This window comes from Oncorhynchus mykiss, chromosome 21, assembly GCF_013265735.2.
Source record: "Oncorhynchus mykiss isolate Arlee chromosome 21, USDA_OmykA_1.1, whole genome shotgun sequence".
In the NCBI taxonomy this organism is placed as follows: Eukaryota; Metazoa; Chordata; class Actinopteri; order Salmoniformes; family Salmonidae; genus Oncorhynchus; species Oncorhynchus mykiss.
In genome coordinates this window covers 59249661-59269591 of record NC_048585.1, presented here as the reverse complement: position 1 = coordinate 59269591, position 19931 = coordinate 59249661, and the positions used below count along the sequence as shown (strand labels likewise).

General features: G+C 46.3%; 1 protein-coding gene across 1 annotated transcript in view; it reads left to right on the top strand.

Moving 5' to 3' along the window:
- The window catches only part of LOC110500776 (glucosidase 2 subunit beta), a 319402-nt gene that overhangs the window by 11071 nt on the left and 288400 nt on the right, over positions 1 to 19931 (top strand). Inside the window, exons 6-7 of the mRNA XM_036958295.1 lie at positions 1668 to 1809; positions 16745 to 16817. Coding sequence (XP_036814190.1) covers positions 1668 to 1809; positions 16745 to 16817 — 215 coding nt within the window. The remainder of the gene's footprint in view (positions 1 to 1667; positions 1810 to 16744; positions 16818 to 19931) is intronic.

Genomic DNA, 19931 nt, shown 5'->3' with positions numbered 1-19931 from the left:
GACTACGATGACACGGAATAGTCAGCCGACTACGATGACACGGAATAGTCAGCCGACTACGATGACACGGAATAGTCAGCCGACTACGATGACACGCAGTAGTCAGCCGACTACGATGACACGGAATAGTCAGCCGACTACGATGACACGGAATAGTCAGCCGACTACGATGACACGGAATAGTCACGGAATAGTCAGCCGACTACGATGACACGGAACAGTCAGCCGACTCAGTCGCAACACAGATGCACACACAGACACCCTCCTCTGATTGCCAGCTGACAGGCTTCTTATACCCAGGGCACGTTTCGTTGAATATTTCGGGTCAATGTTCTGTTTCTGTGTGTAGGTGATTGACAGATCCAGGCTTGTACAACCCCCTGCCCCTACTGCGGTTCTTGATCCTCTGTTCTGAATGTGTCTCTGTTGATATGGCAGAGTGCTTTAGGGGCTACTCCTAGGAACCTTACACAATGACCCCAAGGGAACCTATCCTGAGGGGAAACTGTTAGAACACCAGAGCTTTTAGAGACATTACTGGAATAATGTATCCTATTGGAATTGTGCACATCTTTTTTTCATGTTGAGTCAACAGTTCTTTCCAGCGTACTGAATAAATAATATATTGTATTATGTTTCTGTTTTGATTTACAAAAAGAATGAGGACTAGATTGAATGACAGTACATACCGTAAAAGAGAATGAAGGACATTCCAACTTTTTTTGTAAATCTCCCATCAAAGTTTGCCACCAAAATAATATGGTTTTTAGTCTTGTGTCGGTTGATGGTAGCTACTCATGCTAGCATGTTAGCACTTAGGCTAGTTGTTTAGGCTTTAAGTTTGATAATGTAGTCTGGAGGCACTTGTTTACCCAGACAGTGCTATACATTGGAGCAGGTATGCTCGGCGCTAACTCAAAATGGACTCCATAAATCACTCTGGCTGCTGAATGTGGATAAGGAAGGAACATACCCCAGAAAGCTAGTCATCCCTATCGTAACCACAGCTCTAGAATTCATCATTGCATTATGAGAAACTCTCAGAGGGGATATTTGAAAGTAATATACACACACACACACACACACACACACACACACGTTTTGTTCATTAATTGGACTATTACAGAGAGTGATGATAGTCTATGCTTCTCTGTCATTCAGTGTCATTTTGGTGCCACGGCAACACAGCCTGGCGCTGGTGATTTAAATAGTCCATTGTGTAGGCCTCTCTGCTTTTACAGCGAAGCTGCTGCTGTGAATACAGAAAGACGGAGAGAGAGAGAGAGAGAGAGAAAATAACTGAATAGGAGGCTCAATACTTGAGATTCATCATTAAATCCATTCAGGCCCCACTCTTTAAATGAATGAGATACAATTTAAGGAGTTGTACATTTGCACCCACTCCATCACTTCCATGACTTCTACACAACACATTTTGCCCCCCCCCCCCCCCCCCCCCCCCACCTCTTTCCTTTTCATACAGCGAAACATGCACAGAAAGGTTTTCATGCTTGACCATTAAGTTGGCCCGAGATATACCGTCTTAACTTTTATTTAGTAACGTAATAAATGTGTGATGCGCTGTAATGTTACGTTAGGTTGCCATATGGGGCTTATGTGTTGCGTTGAGTTGAGGATGTCTTCCATTTTGTCTTCCGTCTCCTCAGGCCCAGCTTCGCGACCTGCAGCGGGTCTCTGATGACCTACAGACCCAACTGGATGATCTCAGGAAGGAGGAGGCAAGGAGGAAGGAGGAGGCAGACGCACTCAGAGAGCGGGAGATAGGGGCACGGGAAACGGCGGACAACAGTAAGTGTCATGACAACCAATAGAGTAGTGACAGGGGCTACACGGACAGCGATTGTTAGGCCAGTGCTGTGGGGTCAAGCTTCCATATAAGGTAATAGTAGGTTGTTGTCAGAGTAACGGGTCGTGTTCCATTCTTTGATGGAAGTGAACCCCAACTCTGCAGGGCCGCATTTAGGGTGACATATTGGAGGGCCACAGTTAGGACGAGGTGTGTTTTAAAAACGTGTGCTTTCCGCATCGTAGAAATATGTATATCGGAATGCTGACTAACAGCATATTTTCATACGACTTCCTTCCTGTACATCCTCTTGATGTTGGAGGGACAAGTTTACTCTGAGTCATAGGGAATATTCCCTTACCACAGTGTGAGTAGGGTTGGAAAGCTACTGGGTAATTTATCAAAGTTACCCGAATCGTCAGTAATTTTGGTAGAAAACAGAAAATCTTTGGCAATCTATCATATCTTTGGTCATTTAATATATAGTATTCATCAATATCTGTGTCCATATGGTTCAAGTGAAAATAGCCAAATTTAATGAGAAAAAAAAGCATAGAATCAACAAAATAAATTGTCCAACTATTGACTTTTTTCAACACTGTTTTGACGGCAAAACATTTGCATATTTACATAATACAAAATATTTAAAGGATATGTCATACTGAAACCCTCATATTAAACACCAGTGGTATTCACTAAGATAATGGTTCATGTTAAGGATAATGTTTTACTGCTTTCTCATTCTATTTGAATGATTTGATTATATTTTACATGTGATAAGGCCACGAAGAAGAACAGAGATAATTACAGACACCTATGATAATCTGAAGGACCCAAAAGGGCCACGAGATATCTTGGTGATTAGATTACATAAAATCTTTGAAAGACACCCAACATTCTGGTAGTTTACTGGTAAAGTTTCCAGTAGGACATGCATGTAATACTGCTTTTCTGGGGCTGGGGCTAGTTGGGTTTGGTTGGGGAAACTCATGGTTTTACACTTCCTGTGCAGGGACTTCAAATCCATTACGTGGGGGGCAAAGCAAAGGTTTGGATATTTAAATTGGATCAGAATTGGGCCTCTGTGTAGTTTGCATAATTAATCGCCTGTGATTCAGTGGCAAAGTGGGAACAGAGAGCGGCAGCCAGGAAATCCCGAATGAATTAGTCACTCACTTTATCAAACATTCCCATTATACACCCCCCCCCCCCCCCCCTTCCCCTGTCAACCAATCTTAATGGAGACATAATTTAATAGGCCACCATTTTAGGCAGCGTGTGTGTTATTAGTAAGGCCTAAATGTTAACTGTGGTATGGTGTTGTACCTAGATCTTCCCTCCTCTTCTTCTTTTCATTTACAACTGTCCTCCGTGTCCTCGAGCTTCAAGATTGATTTGCTGTCGAGGCCCATCTTGCCACCTCCGGGAGGGGGGGGGGAAAGAAAGTTTTGGATCGGGGCGGTGGAAAGGTCACTTGACTTTGGCATCGCCGCCGAGCCCCCATCCATCAGCCTCCCGCGGTGCCAGCTGACCTTTCCCAGGGGCACGTTTTAATGACACGTTAATGACACGCGTGTGTGCGTCGCCTCTGAAGTTTTCCGGAGGGGCACACGGTCTCCCTTTCTGCATCCTTTTCATCACATCTTCTGGGCGTTAAACCCATTCGTTTTCACTTCCCACGCTAATGACTGCTTTGTTTCGGGGGGGGTGGGGGGGGGGTTGGCATGTAGCTGTGTATGTTCTGCAGACTCATGGCCATTTCTGTGTGTGGAACTGTAGATGTGTATTTCCGGAATCAGTAGGTATGGTGAGGTTTTCGTCGTCGGTCCGAAAGGCAAAATGGACCTAGCCGACCAGCCAGCTATCCAGAACCACGATGCGTGACATTAAATATTGATTAATTCAGGACTCGCGTTTTTACACAATAAATGAACAGCACTTTATAAATCCCTGATGGTCCCTTAGCGTTACTGTTTGGTCAGGGAGCCTGTCAGGGAGCCTGTCAGGGAGCCTGTCAGGGAGCCGGTCAGGGAGCCTGTCAGGGAGCCTGTCAGGGAGCCGGTCAGGGAGCGGGTCAGGGAGCCGGTCAGGGAGCCTGTCAGGGAGCCTGTCAGGGAGCCGGTCAGGGAGCCGGTCAGGGAGCCTGTCAGGGAGCCTGTCAGGGAGCCTGTCAGGGAGCCGGTCAGGGAGCCTGTCAGGGAGCCTGTCAGGGAGCCTGTCAGGGAGGCTGTCAGGGAGCCGGTCAGGGAGCGGGTCAGGGAGCCGGTCAGGGAGCCTGTCAGGGAGCCGGTCAGGGAGCCGGTCAGGGAGCCTGTCAGGGAGCCGGTCAGGGAGCCTGTCAGGGAGCCGGTCAGGGAGCCTGTCAGGGAGATGCATGCCTTCAGATATCATTCCCCCGAATTAAAACGCACAGGCCAACCTGAGCGAACATGGACGTATAAATATTTAATGGATATATTGGATATATGTTGTGGTCTGATTTTTCTCTAGGTCCTTCATTTCTCTGCTTGTGTTTGCTTAGGTCATTATATATGCCATTCTGACTCTCATGTTCCCTTGTTTGTAGAGGCAAGCAGTCTGCTACATCAGCAAGATCCCGTCTTTATCCTTTCATAATATGGTATACCTTTTGTTTGTTTGCGGGTTTGTTTTCTGCGTGTAGATTTGATCAGTGGTGTAAAGTACGTATGTAAAAATGACTTTAAGGTGCTACTTGAGTAGTTTTTTTGGGGTATCTGTGCTTTAGTAGTCTCTGACTACTTTTACTTCTCTATAATTCCTAAATAAAATTATGTGCCTTTTACTCAATACATTTTCCCTGACACCCAAAAGTACTCATTTCATTTTGAATGATTAGCAGGACAGGAAAATGGTCCAATTCACGCACTTATCAAAATAACATCTCTGGTCATCCCTACTGCCTCTGATCTGGAGGACTCACTAAACAGAGAACATCCCTGGTCATCCCTACTGCCTCAGATCTGGTGGACTCACTAAACAGAGAACATCCCTGGTCATCCCTACTGCCTCTGATCTGGAGGACTCACTAAACAGAGAACATCCCTGGTCATCCCTACTGCCTCTGATCTGGAGGACTCACTAAACAGAGAACATCCCTGGTCATCCCTACTGCCTCTGATCTGGTGGACTCACTAAACAGAGAACATCCCTGGTCATCCCTACTGCCTCTGATCTGGTCCTCACTAAACAGAGAACATCCCTGGTCATCCCTACTGCCTCTGATCTGGTGGACTCACTAAAAAGAGAACATCCCTGGTCATCCCTACTGCCTCTGATCTGGAGGACTCACTAAACAGAGAACATCCCTGGTCATCCCTACTGCCTCTGATCTGGAGGACTCACTAAACAGAGAACATCCCTGGTCATCCCTACTGCCTCTGATCTGGTGGACTCACTAAAAAGAGAACATCCCTGGTCATCCCTACTGCCTCTGATCTGGAGGACTCACTAAACAGAGAACATCCCTGATCATCCCTACTGTTTCTGATCTGGAGGACTCACTAAACAGAGAACATCCCTGGTCATCCCTACTGCCTCTGATCTGGTGCTCACGAAACAGAGAACATCCCTGGTCATCCCTACTGCCTCTGATCTAGTGGACTCACTATACACACGTGCTTCGTTTGTAAATGATGTCTGAGTGTTGGAGCGTACCCCTGGCCGTCCGTAATTAAGAAAATGGTGCTGTCTGTTTTGCTTAATATAAGGAATTTGTAATGATTTTCTTTCAATTCCATTTACTTTTGATACATACGTATATTTCAAACCAAATACTTTTAGACTTTTACTCAAGTAGTATTTTACTGGGTGATTTTCACTAATACTTGAGTCATTTTCTGTTAAGGTATGTTTACTTTTACTCAAGTATGACAATTGAGTGCTTTTCCCACCACACCAGGTTTGTGTGAATGCCCTCTGTATGTTGTACAATGCATCATTAGTGTGCATGTGTGTGTGGCTTGCGCGTGTGTATGTGTGGCGTGAGGTCCAATCATCATGGATTCCTACAATCATCATGGATTCCTCCCATCATCATGGATTCCTCCCATCATCATGGATTCCTCCAATCGTCATGGATTCCTCCCATCATCATGGATACCTCCCATCGTCATGGATTCCTCCAATCATCATGGATTCCTCCCATCGTCATGGATTCCTCCCATCATCATGGATTCCTCCCATCGTCATGGATTCCTCCCATCATCGTGGATTCCTCCAATCATCATGGATTCCACCCATCATCATGGATTCCTCCCATCGTCATGGATTCCTCCCATCATCATGGATTCCTCCCATCATCATGGATTCCTACAATCATCATGGATTCCTACAATCGTCATGGATTCCTCCCATCATCATGGATTCCTACAATCATCATGGATTCCTACAATCATCATGGATTCCTACAATCATCATGGATTCCTCCCATCATCGTGGATTCCTCCAATCGTCATGGATTCCTCCCATCATCATGGATTCCTCCCATCATCATGGATTCCTCCCATCGTCATGGATTCCTACCATCATCATGGATTCCTCCCATCATCATGGATTCCTCCCATCATCGTGGATTCCTCCAATCGTCATGGATTCCTCCCATCATCATGGATTCCTCCCATCATCATGGATTCCTACAATCATCATGGATTCCTCCAATCATCATGGATTCCTACAATCATCATGGATTCTTCCAATCATCATGGATTCCTACAATCATCATGGATTCCTCCAATCATCATGGATTCCTCCAATCATCATGGATTCCTCCCATCATCATGGATTCCTCCAATCATCATGGATTCCTCCCATCATCATGGATTCCTCCCATCATCATGGATTCCTACAATCGTCATGGATTCCTACAATCATCATGGATTCCTACAATCATCATGGATTCCTACAATCATCATGGATTCCTCCCATCATCATGGATTCCTCCCATCGTCATGGATTCCTCCCATCGTCATGGATTCCTCCAATCATCATGGATTCCTCCAATCATCATGGATTCCTCCAATCATCATGGATTCCTCCCATCGTCATGGATTCCTCCCATCATCATGGATTCCTCCAATCGTGGGCCATTCGGTCAAGCTCAGCATTTTAACCCGTAAAGATATGGGCCTTTATCCTGTCAGAACCAAGCTAAAAACCCTCCAAAGGGTAAAAAGAAGGAGATTGATGAGGATTAAATGATCAATATAAACAGAAGGATCCCTTTTTCAAAAAAAATAAACACTGACCCCGTCATACCATCTCGTCTGTCTTTTTATATCTGTACATGTCAATATGTGGGAAATACCAACACAGGGGCAAGTAGACATTATGATTCACACATTGCCTGTGGGTTGCCTTTTTTCTGAGCCAAAATGGAGTCTTCTCCTTTTTTGGCTGCAGTTGATCGAGGTCGTCTCTGGGGGTTCATATGCAGATATTGGGGGGGGGGGGGGGGGGGGGGGGGGGGGGGGGGGCGTGTTATTGGTGCTCTCAAAAGGCAATTGCAAAGCGACGTGGGTCAGGGGGCAACGACTCCGGGAGGATTTAATGGAATAAAGACATTAAAATAAAAAAAGGAGTGTTTATTTAAGAACTGTGTGTCTCATCAGTGGTATTGACTCCATGGGTTAGCGGTTTCTCTTTGGAAATGTAATCAGGAATAAAACATTTTTAGAGTGATGCATGTTGGGAACGGGTGATCAAATGACTTACAAGTGCACACGCAGACGTTTTTTGTTGTTGTTGACACGCCGCCTATGTTAACACTTTTCGAGCAGCGCTGCGAATGAACTGTAAAGTGTGTTAGCCATCTTCGATCATCGCAGGCTAATCTCAAGTCTTTTTATTACATATATATTATTCTGTCACTGTTCCTATTGAGGGAAACCGATCCTTCAAAAAAGCTTCTATCAAGTCCTAATACGTGCAAGGTACCTCTACACAACTCCTTCCACACAACAGATGTGCACTATCATGTGAGATCGTATTAGGCGGATTAACGTGCGTACCCATTGACTTTAGTCTATTAGCGTTCCTAGATCTCTATCTTAATCTCCGGAGGCGGTAATTTAGCTTTTTAAAGGGAAAATGTCACGCGTTGTTTTGACAGAGCGCGGACAGCATTACCCATCCCCCCCCCCCCCCCCCCCCCCCCCATTCGCTAGGCTAACCGATGTTGCTCGTCATTCACAGTCTTAATGGGAGGTCTTTGTTTGGGAAGGAATGTTGGGGGGAGATTTGTGGTTAAATTCACCTTGAATAAGAAAGCGGGCACATTAGTGGGGAGGAGGGGGCGGGAGCACTGATTGCACGGGTTGTTTTTTAAAGAACCTTCTTCCTAATGTCCGTGGTATTGGGTTCACAAGGAGGTCGGCAGTCACCACCCCGCCCCACCAATCTTCCCATAAATACAGAAAGTAGTCTATCTACGTGCACCATATTGTTTCCCCCCCCCCCCCCCCCCCCCCAAACCCCTGGATATTAATAGTACTGGAGTTGAATGGGGGGGGGGGGAACCCAGTTACTGGGATTTACTGCCCAAAACCACTCCCTTTTCCCGGGATAAATCACTGCGAAAAAACGGTCAATTATTATAAATTATTTATATGAGCAGCAGCATGGAGTGAAATGGAACTGTTAAAAATTATATGCAATGTCTAAATCTGTCTTCTCTATGGCCTCTGCCTGAGAGAACGCTCAGAGAACGCTCAGGGAAGGCTCAGAGAACGCTCAGGGAACGCTCAGGGAACGCTCAGAGAACGCTCAGAGAACGCTCAGGGAAGGCTCAGGGAACGCTCAGGGAACGCTCAGGGAACGCTCAGAGAACGCTCAGAGAACGCTCAGAGAACGCTCAGGGAACGCTCAGGGAACGCTCAGAGAACGCTCAGAGAACACTCAGGGTGGGGACAGACAGCCCGGCTCAGTATGGAGCGCAGGTCACGATGCATGTAGACCTATCTTATCATGGTAACTTTTTCTCTTGTGACAGGTAGGCCTACATTTGCTGCAGCATAGCCTATGCTACAGTAATATAAAGACTGAATGCTGGTCTAGTTTCTCCATCTGACTTTCGGTTGTCATCTTGTTTTTTTTAAAAAAATTGTTAAGATTGTTCTTTTTTTTAATTGCAGCTACAGACTTTTTAAAACAGCCGATCACTCGAATATCGTTTCTTTAAATCAGTTTCTTGCAGTCTTTCTCTCCCTCTCCATCAACATCCAAATTGCATCCAAAATAGATCATCCTGTTCTAGATTGATATATAGCCCTATACACATTGATGTCCTAGCCTCAGGTAATACATTCAATGCAGTATTGCCCTTATATTTAGCTAATTAATGCATAATAAGCTTCTAACTTACAGCCTTTCTCTTGTGCAATACGCCAAGCACCTGTGCTCCACCGGCCTCTCCTTAAAATGTAAACATTTAAAAATGTACAACATTTTTGGTCCTATGTATTGGATAATTGGCTTGGGCTTGGGCTTATTTAAATATCATTAATGTGTGGCTCATAACATATTTAATATACTGTATGGCTCATCAGGCCCAGGTAGCATCAGGTTAGAATTGTCATGCTGATCAAAACTCTTAACAACCCTAAATAGCACTGCCCCATATGCAAATCTTCTCTCTGTCCCATTGTATTGAAGTGTGTCATGTTCCGATGTGGAGCTACAATTGAAGTCAGAAGTTTACATACACTTATGTTGGAGTCATTAAAACTCGTTTTTAAACCACTCCATAAATTTCTTGTTAACAAACTATAGCTTTGGCAAGTCGGTTAGGACATCTACTTGGTGCATGACACAAGTCATTTAATTTTTTTTTACAGACAGATCATTTCACTTATAATTCACTGTATCACAAATCCAGTGGGTCAGAAGTTTACATACACTAAGTTGACTGTGCCTTTAAACAGCTTGGAAAATTCCAGAAAATTATGTCATGGCTTTAGAAGCTTCTGATAGGCTAATTGACATAATTTGAGTCAATTGGAGGTGTACCTGGGGATGTATTTCAAGGCCTACCTTCAAACTCATTGCCTCTTTGCTTGACATCATGGGAAAATCAAAATAAATCAGCCAAGACCTCAGAAAAAAAAGTCTGGTTCATCCTTGAGAGCAATTTCCAAATACCTGAAGGTACCACTTTCATCTGTACAAACAATAGTACACAAGTATAAACATCATGGGGCCACGCAGCCGTCATACGGCTCAGGAAGGAGATGCGTTCTGTCTCCTAGAGATGAACCTACTTTGGTGCGAAAAGTGCAAATCAATCCCAGAACAACAGCAAAGGACCTTGTGAAGATGCTGGAGGAAAACAAGTACAAAATTATCTATATCCACAGTAAAACGAGTCCAATATCGACATAACCTGAAAGGCCGCTCGGCAAGGAAGAAGCCACTGCTCCAAAACCGCCATAAAAAAAGCCAGACTACGGTTTGCAACTGGACATGGGGACAAAGATCATACTTTTTGGAGACATGTCCTCTGGTCTGATGAAACAAAAATAGAACTGTTTGGTCATAATGACCATCGTTATGTTTGAAGGAAAAAGGGGGAGACTTGCAAGCCGAAGAACACCATCCCAACCGTGAAGCACGGGGGTGGCAGCATCATGTTGTGGAGGTGCTTTGCTGCAGGAGGGACTGGTGCACTTCACAAAATAGATGGCATCATGAGGAAAGAAAATTATGTGGATATATTGAAGCGACATCAGTCATGAAGTTAAAAGCTTGGTCGCGAATGGGTCTTCCAAATGGACAATGACCCCAAGCATACTTCCAAAGTTGTGGCAAAATGGCTTAAGGACAACAAAGTCAAGGTATTGGAGTGGCCATCACAAAGCCCTGGCCTCAATCCTATAGAAAATATTTGGGCAGAACTGAAAAAGCGTGTGCGAGCAAGGAGGCCTTACAAACCTGACTCATTTACACCAGCTCTGTCAGGAGGAATGGGCCAAAATTTGTGGGAGGCTTGTGGAAGGCTACCAGAAACATTTGACCCAAGTTCAACAATTTAAAGGCAATGCTACCAAATTCTAATTGAACTTCTGACCCACTGGGAATGTGATGAAAGAAATAAAAGCTGAAATAAATAATTCTCTCTACTATTATTCTGACATTTCACATTCTTAAAATAAAGTGGTGATCCTAACTGACCTAAGACAGGGAATTTTTACTCAGATTTAAATGTCAAGAAGTGTGAAAAACTGAGTTTATATGCATTTGGCTAAGGTGTTTGTAAACTTCCGACTTCAACTGTACATAGGTCCACTCGGAGATGTAAGGGGTTTCCTCCAGCTATTCCACCGGCTGACCTGATTTTTTGACTTGGAGCGTCTGTGAGCTGCCTTAATGCATGTTTTCTAAAGGTCCACATTTGGCCCATCCATGAGGCCAGCAGGACTTGGTTTAAAAGCACATCAAGTGCACTTGACACCTGAGAGCAAGTCCTTGACATTGATTCCATTCTGTTATTGTGACAAAATGGTCAGAATATATTATTATGTCAAGGATTCTTTAAGATACAGTACCAGTCAACAGTTTGGACACTCCTACTCATTCAAGGGTTTTTCTTTCTTTTTACTATTTTCTACATTGTAGAATAATAGTGAAGACATCAACACTATGAAATAACACATATGGAATCATGTAGTATCTAAAAAAAAGTGTTAAACAAATCAAAATATATTTTATATTTGAGGTTCTTCAAAGTAGCCACCCTTGGCCTTGATGACAGCTTTGCACACTCTTGGCATTCTCTCAACCAGCTGAATGAGGTAGTCACCTGGAATGCATTTCATTTAACAGGTGTGCCTTGTTAATTCATTTATAGAATTTCTTTACTTCTTAATGCGTTTGAGCCAATAAGTTGGGTTGTGACCAGGTAGGGGTGGTATATAGAAGATATTACCAAATTACCAAGTCCATATTATGTCAAGAACAGCTCAAATAAGCAAAGAGATATGACAGTCCATCATTACTTTAAGACATGAAGGTCAGTCTATCGTGAAGGTGCAGTCGTAAAAACCATCAAGTTCTATGATGAAACTGGCTCTCATGAGGACCGCCACAGGAAAGGAAGACCCAGAGTTACCTCTGCTGTAGAGGATAAGTTCATTAGAGTTACCTGCACCTCAGATTGCAGCCCAAATAAATGCTTCACAGAGTTCAAGTAACAGACACATCTCAACATCAACTGTTCAGAGGAGACTGCATGAACCAGGCCTTCATGGACGAATTGCTGCAAAGAAACCACTTCTAAAGGACACCAACGAGAAGAAGGGACTTGCTTTGGCCAAGAAACACGAGCAATGGACATGAGACCAGTGGAAATCTGTCCTTTGGTCTGATGAGTCCAAATTTGAGATTTTTGGTTCCCAACCGCCATGTCTCTGTGAGATGCAGAGTAGGTGAACGGATGATCTCTGCATGTATGGTTCCCACCTTGAAGCATGGAGGAGGTGTTATGGTGTGGGTGTGCTTTGCTGGTGACACTGTCAGTGATTTATTTAGAATTCAAGGCACACTTAACCAGAATGGCTACCACAGAATTCTGCAGCGATACGCCATCCTATCTGGTTTGCTCTTAGTGGGACTATCATTTATTTTTCAACAGGACAATGACCCAAAACACACCTCCAGGCTGTGTAAGGGCTATTTGACCAAGGAGAGTGATCTGGCCAAGTATCAGATGACCTGGCCACCACAATCACCCGACCTCAACGCATTTGAGATGGTTCGGGATGAGTTGGACCGCTGAGTGAAGGAAAAGCAGCCAACAAGTGCTCAGCATGTGTGGGAACTCCTTCAAGGCTGTGGTTGAAGGTGGTTGAGTGAATGCCAAGAGTATGCAACGCTGTCATCAAGGCAAAGGGTGGCTACTTTGAAGAATCTCAAATATATTTTGATTTAACACTTTGTTGGTTACTACATGTTTCCATATGTGTTATTCCATAGTGTTGATGTCTTCACTATTATTCTACAATGTAGAAAATAGTATAAATAAAGAAAAACCCTTGAATGACGAGGTGTGTCCAAACTTTTGACTGGTACTCTATTTGAAGTTTATATACGAATTTCACACAGTGCTGATTTCTTTTGGCTTTTTTTGCTTCTGTGCTCGTCTCATGGAAGTCTACCGTGCCCCCCCCCCGTCTCATGGAAGTCTACCGTGCCTCCCCCCCCGTCTCATGGAAGTCTTCTGTGCCTCCCCCGTCTCATGGACGTCTTCCGTGCCCCCCCCCCAGTCTCATGGACGTCTTCCGTGCACCCCCCCGTCTCATGGACGTCTTCCGTGCCTCCCCCCCGTCTCATGGACGTCTTCCGTGCCTCCCCCCCGTCTCATGGACGTCTTCCGTGGCCCCCTCCGTCTCATGGACGTCTTCCGTTCCCCCCCCGTCTCATGGACGTCTTCCGTGCCCCCCCCGTCTCATGGACGTCTTCCGTGCCCCCCCCCGTCTCATGGAAGTCTTCCGTATTAACCCCGGGAACAAAGAAGCTCCCTGAATGATTTGTTACATGTACTGCAGGTATAGATCTTAAGGGTCCATCTGATGTGTTCCATTCTCTCTCTTCTCTCCCTTTACTTTAAGAGCTCTCGGTGTGCAATCACTACGGTAACGCTCCACGGATGACTGATGGTCTCCATTAGTAAACATAGCGAGCTATATGTGCCGTCTGCCAGGAGAGCCAGCGCCTCCGAACTCGCTTCCCTCACTCTCTCTCTTTTTCTTTATCTCTCTCTGCCTCTCTCCCACTCACTCCCTCCCCCTCTCTCTCGCACTCTCACTTCATCCTTCTCTTTCTCTCTCTCTCTCTCTGACTATCTCCCCCCATTGTACGGCTCTGGCTGCTACAGCTGCAGTGAACGGAGGGATGAGATTGTCTCCCACAAGATGAGTGGAAGAAAGGATGGAGAGAGCAGAGGGACTGCAGCAGGGTGGGATATCAGGATGGAGAGAGCAGAGGGACTGCAGCAGGGTGGGATATCAGGATGGCGAGAGCAGAGGGACTGCAGCAGGGTGGGATATCAGGATGGAGAGAGCAGAGAGACTGCAGATGGGTGGGATATCAGGATGGAGAGAGCAGAGGGACTGCAGCAGGGTGGGATATCAGGATGGAGAGAGCAGAGGGACTGCAGCAGGGTGGGATATCAGGATGGAGAGAGCAGAGAGACTGCAGATGGGTGGGATATCAGGATGGAGAGAGCAGAGGGACTGCAGCAGGGTGGGATATCAGGATGGAGAGAGCAGAGAGACTGCAGATGGGTGGGATATCAGGATGGAGAGAGCAGAGAGACTGCAGATGGGTGGGATATCAGGATGGAGAGAGCAGAGGGACTGCAGCAGGGTGGGATATCAGGATGGAGAGAGCAGAGGGACTGCAGCAGGGTGGGATATCAGGATGGAGAGAGCAGAGAGACTGCAGTAGGGTGGGATATCAGGATGGAGAGAGCAGAGAGACTGCAGATGGATGGGATATCAGGATGGAGAGAGCAGAGGGACTGCGGATGGGTGGAGAATGTCAAGCAGCAGGGTGGGATATCAGGATGGAGAGAGCAGAGAGACTGCAGCAGGGTGGGATATCAGGATGGAGAGAGCAGAGGGACTGCAGATGGGTGGAGAATGTCAAGCAGCAGGGTGGGATATCAATCAATCAAATGCATTTCTGAAGCTTTTTTTTTACATTAGCAGATGTCACAAAGTGCTATACAGAAATGCCAGCAGTTGAAACACAGGACATGTCTTTACAATGACAGATACAGAATATGTTGCGTTTGCAAGAGGACATCACCTCACCATGTTACCATGAACCCATGCAACAGCTGAATACATGGAAAGGTTTTCATGAGATGGGGGATAAAAGACATATTATTTCCTGACGCTGAAAGCAGTATATGGACCAGGAAGGGCTGCAGTCCTTGATTTGGTTAGCAGTGTTGGTGACAGTGGCTAAGTACACAAACCCACAACATGGTCGTTGTCCGTAGACTGCTTACACAAATGAGTAATTTTGTAATTTGGGTGAACTGTCACTTTATATTCAGAGTTGACATAAAATGTAGTTTCTCGTTGAATGATTCTTCCTGTGAACTTTTGGAATTTTTGAACAAAGGTCAGGGGGTGAATTCCACATTCTAATTAGAATCTCTCTCCTTGTAAATGACATTTAATTCAATACAAATTCCAGGTCAGTCTTTTGAATTCAGAGATAATTAAATTCCTCTCAATTCCAACGTTTGGTAAATTCCAAGAATTCAATTCCAAATTCATTATCCTTAACAATTCCACAAATTCCAATTCTAATTAAATTCCCTCAGGCTTTCAGGCTGAACACTGTTACTGTTCAGATAGCCTAGCTATACTGGAAATGTAGAAATACAAGTTGAACTGATTTAAAACCAATCCTGCAAGCCAATGTTACATTATCCATTAAATACATTTAGTGGGAAATGTAAAAAATACTGAATTCCCAAAGAAAACATTTCATGTTTTACAATTTCAATTAAAAAAAAAAGTCCAAACAGTCGAATCAATTAAATTCCGGAACTTGAAGATTGTTGAAATTCGAAAATGGAACTCAAATAACACTCTCCACTTCATGAGTGAAATCAAGAATTGAATTTAGAATTTCAAGTTAAATAGGAATTGACCTTAACCCTGGATCTATAAATTGAAGATAAATAGTGTCCAATGCAATTCAGTGTTCATATTTTGCTCTGTTAAATATCTAAACACAAGGATTCTTAATGCAGCACACTGTATGGTGGAGAAAATGGCTAATTTCACAATTAGCTTTTCCACAATTAGCCAAATCATGTACAGAAAGCTAATTATGGCGGGTGTGTAATTAGCATTATGTAAAGTGCTTCTTTCTACATCTTTGGGGCAATCAGTTTGCCCCTTTTAGATTGAGTCAATGATAAGGGATTGGTTTAGTCGTGAATGGAGGTCAACTTCCCCCTTTCTTGCTCATCTCGTTTCTTGTGATCGGAAAGTGAATGTGGCTCACGTGGTTCGGTGAAGGAGTGCGGGAGTGTAGCCTTTTTCCAGTGCCTGAAAACTAGGGCGAATGGCGAACAGAGGGGAAATCATGTCATTATGTTGCCGTACAGCACAAAGCGCCCTGATTGCATTCTGGATCCTGACACGTTTTTATGTTTTATTTTTTATATATATTTTTTACAGTAGAACCAAATGTTCTCTCAGCATGACTGACTCATCGCCTGATTGCCCAAGCACTGGGTGAACCCCCCTCCCTCCTCCCCTCAGCCCATCCTCCCCCCCTCCCCTCAGTCCATCCTTCCTCCCCCTCCCCTCAGTCCATCCTTCCTCCCCCTCCCCTCAGTCCATCCTTCCTCCCCCTCCCCTCAGTCCATCCTTCCTCCTCCTCCCCTCAGTCCATCCTCCCTCCCCCTCCCCTCAGTCCATCCTCCCTCCCCCTCCCCTCAGTCCATCCTCCCTCCCCCTCCCCTCAGTCCATCCTCCCTCGCCCTCCCCTCAGTCCATCCTCCCTCCCTCCCCCTCCCCTCAGCCCATCCTCCCTCCCTCCCCCTCTCCTCAGTCCATCCATCCTCCCACTCCCCTTAGTCCATCCATCCTCCCTCTCCCTCCCCTCAGTCCATCCTCCCTGCCCTCTGTCCATCCATCCATCCTTCTTCCATCCCCCTCCCCTCAGTCCATCCTCCGTCCCTCCCCTCAGTCCTCCCTCCCTCCCTCCCTCCCTCCCTCCCTCCCTCCCTCCCTCCCTCCCTCCCTCCATGTAGCCTGGAACGTTATCAGGTGATTTCACAGTTCACAACTATGTAGCCTGGAATGTTATCAGGTGATTTCACAGTTCACAACTATGTAGCCTGGAACGTTATCAGGTGATTTCACAGTAACCCTGCATTGTTGTGTGCTGTGTTCACAGGTCCCACGAGTCACTATAGGCCTGAGTCTCCAATCAGCGTTTTCAAAGAGTTGGACAGCAATAGAGATGGAAGGTAAAGAACCTCGCTTTTACATTCACTGTATATATATACTACCAAACATGCAGTGTTACCAAGGTTACTTGCAGTGTTTCCTCTGGAAATTTTTGTAGCAGTGGAGGGGGAAAAAGTCACAGAGGGGGAGGTTTCCTTTTTTGTCTCTGCCGGAGACATTTTATGTACAAAGAGTTCAAAGTTCAATTACATTCTACTACTAACATTCTACTGGCACCGTCTAAAATATAATTTCCATCTCCAGAAATGGGACTAATTAACATATTGGTCAAAATTATGTCAAAATGATTTTAATATGGTGGACCATGCATATAGCCTATGGTCTACAGTATATTAGCAATTTATTTTTACCTTCATTTAACTAGGAAAGTCGGTTAAGAACAAATTCTTATTTTCAATGACGGCCTAGGAACAGTGAGTTAACTGCCTTGTTCAGGGGCAGAACGACAGATTTGTACCTTGTCAGCTCGGGGGTTTGAACTTGCTATCTTCATAAGCATGTTCACCTGTGGCCCAAATGATGCTGCGTAGTGTTTTTATAAATATATATTCTGAAGCATGGGGGTTTGCCTATCTGTAAATACCATGGGCTAATCATAAGCTAGATCTCACATGTGTTGTTTTAATGTTTTAACTAGTTACCATGCATGGATGAATTTTACTTTAGCATATATACACACACAGAAGTTTTCTCAATTAGAATTACCGTTCTCAAATGCTTCCTTCTGAATAAACTTTGCATATTTTATCAGGTTGATTAAGATACCTCACCTATCAGGATGATCTTATTAGACTAATATGGTGTTCAAGGCTAGCTAACGAATCATAACTGCCGACCAACTGTATTAAATTTAGATAATATCTTGACTTTGTCTACCTTCGATTCAATGATTGATTGTACCTCTTTCGTAGCGGTCAGTAAGAAAAATGGTTAACTCATAGGTCTCATTCATCTTGGAATGCGTCTCCTCCTCCCGTTCTTTCGTCTCCCAACTCTGTCGGTGAGTGTCGTTGGTCTCCATGAACATCCCCCTCCCGCTCAACAACCATCCCACCTTGTGTCGTTTGTCTCCATGAACATCCCCCCCCCCGCTCAACCATCCCACCTTGTGTCGTTTGTCTCCATGAACATCCCCCCCCCCGCTCAACCATCCCACCTTGTGTCGTTTGTCTCCATGAACATCCCCCCCTCCCTCTCAACCATCCCACCTTGTGTCGTTTGTCTCCATGAACATCCCCCTCCCTCTCAACCATCCCACCTTGTGTCGTTTGTCTCCATGAACATCCCCTCCCGCTCAACCATCCCACCTTGTGTCGTTTGTCTCCATGAACATCCCCTCCCGCTCAACCATCCCACCTTGTGTCGGTTGTGCTCCATGAACATCCCCCCCCCCCCCCCCCCCCTCTCAACCATCCCACCTTGTGTCGTTTGTCTCCATGAACATCCCCCCGCTCAACCATCCCACCTTGTGTCGTTTGTCTCCATGAACATCCCCCCCCCCCGCTCAACCATCCCACCTTGTGTCGTTTGTCTCCATGAACATCCCCTCCCGCTCAACCATCCCACCTTGTGTCGGTTGTGCTCCATGAACATCCCCCCCCCCCGCTCAACCATCCCACCTTGTGTCGTTTGTCTCCATGAACATCCCCTCCCGCTCAACCATCCCACCTTGTGTCGGTTGTGCTCCATGAACATCCCCCCCCCCCTCAACCATCCCACCTTGTGTCGGTTGTGCTCCATGAACATCCCCCCCCCCCCTCAACCATCCCACCTTGCGTCGTTTGTCTCCATGAACATCCCCTCCCGCTCAACCATCCCACCTTGTGTCGGTTGTGCTCCATGAACATCCCCCCCCCCCCTCAACCATCCCACCTTGTGTCGGTTGTGCTCCATGAACATCCCCCCCCGCTCAACCATCCCACCTTGTGTCGGTTGTGCTCCATGAACATCCCCCTCCCTCTCAACCATCCCACCTTGTGTCGGTTGTGCTCCATGAACATCCCCCCCCTCTCAACCATCCCACCTTGTGTCGGTTGTGCTCCATGAACATCCCCCCCCTCTCAACCATCCCACCTTGTGTCGGTTGTGCTCCATGAACATCCCCCTCCCTCTCAACCATCCCACCTTGTGTCGGTTGTGCTCCATGAACATCCCCCCCCTCTCAACCATCCCACCTTGTGTCGGTTGTGCTCCATGAACATCCCCCCCCTCTCAACCATCCCACCTTGTGTCGGTTGTGCTCCATGAACATCCCCCCCCTCTCAACCATCCCACCTTGTGTCGGTTGTGCTCCATGAACATCCCCCCCCTCTCAACCATCCCACCTTGTGTCGGTTGTGCTCCATGAACATCCCCCCCCTCTCAACCATCCCACCTTGTGTCGGTTGTGCTCCATGAACATCCCCCCCCGCTCAACCATCCCACCTTGTGTCGGTTGTGCTCCATGAACATCCCCCTCCCTCTCAACCATCCCACCTTGTGTCGGTTGTGCTCCATGAACATCCCCCCCCTCTCAACCATCCCACCTTGTGTCGGTTGTGCTCCATGAACATCCCCCCCCCGCTCAACCATCCCACCTTGTGTCGGTTGTGCTCCATGAACATCCCCCCCCGCTCAACCATCCCACCTTGTGTCGGTTGTGCTCCATGAACATCCCCCCCCGCTCAACCATCCCACCTTGTGTCGGTTGTGCTCCATGAACATCCCCCCCCTCTCAACCATCCCACCTTGTGTCGGTTGTGCTCCATGAACATCCCCCCCCGCTCAACCATCCCACCTTGTGTCGGTTGTGCTCCATGAACATCCCCCTCCCTCTCAACCATCCCACCTTGTGTCGGTTGTGCTCCATGAACATCCCCCCCCTCTCAACCATCCCACCTTGTGTCGGTTGTGCTCCATGAACATCCCCCCCCTCTCAACCATCCCACCTTGTGTCGGTTGTGCTCCATGAACATCCCCCCCCGCTCAACCATCCCACCTTGTGTCGGTTGTGCTCCATGAACATCCCCCCCCGCTCAACCATCCCACCTTGTGTCGGTTGTGCTCCATGAACATCCCCCCCCGCTCAACCATCCCACCTTGTGTCGGTTGTGCTCCATGAACATCCCCCCCCT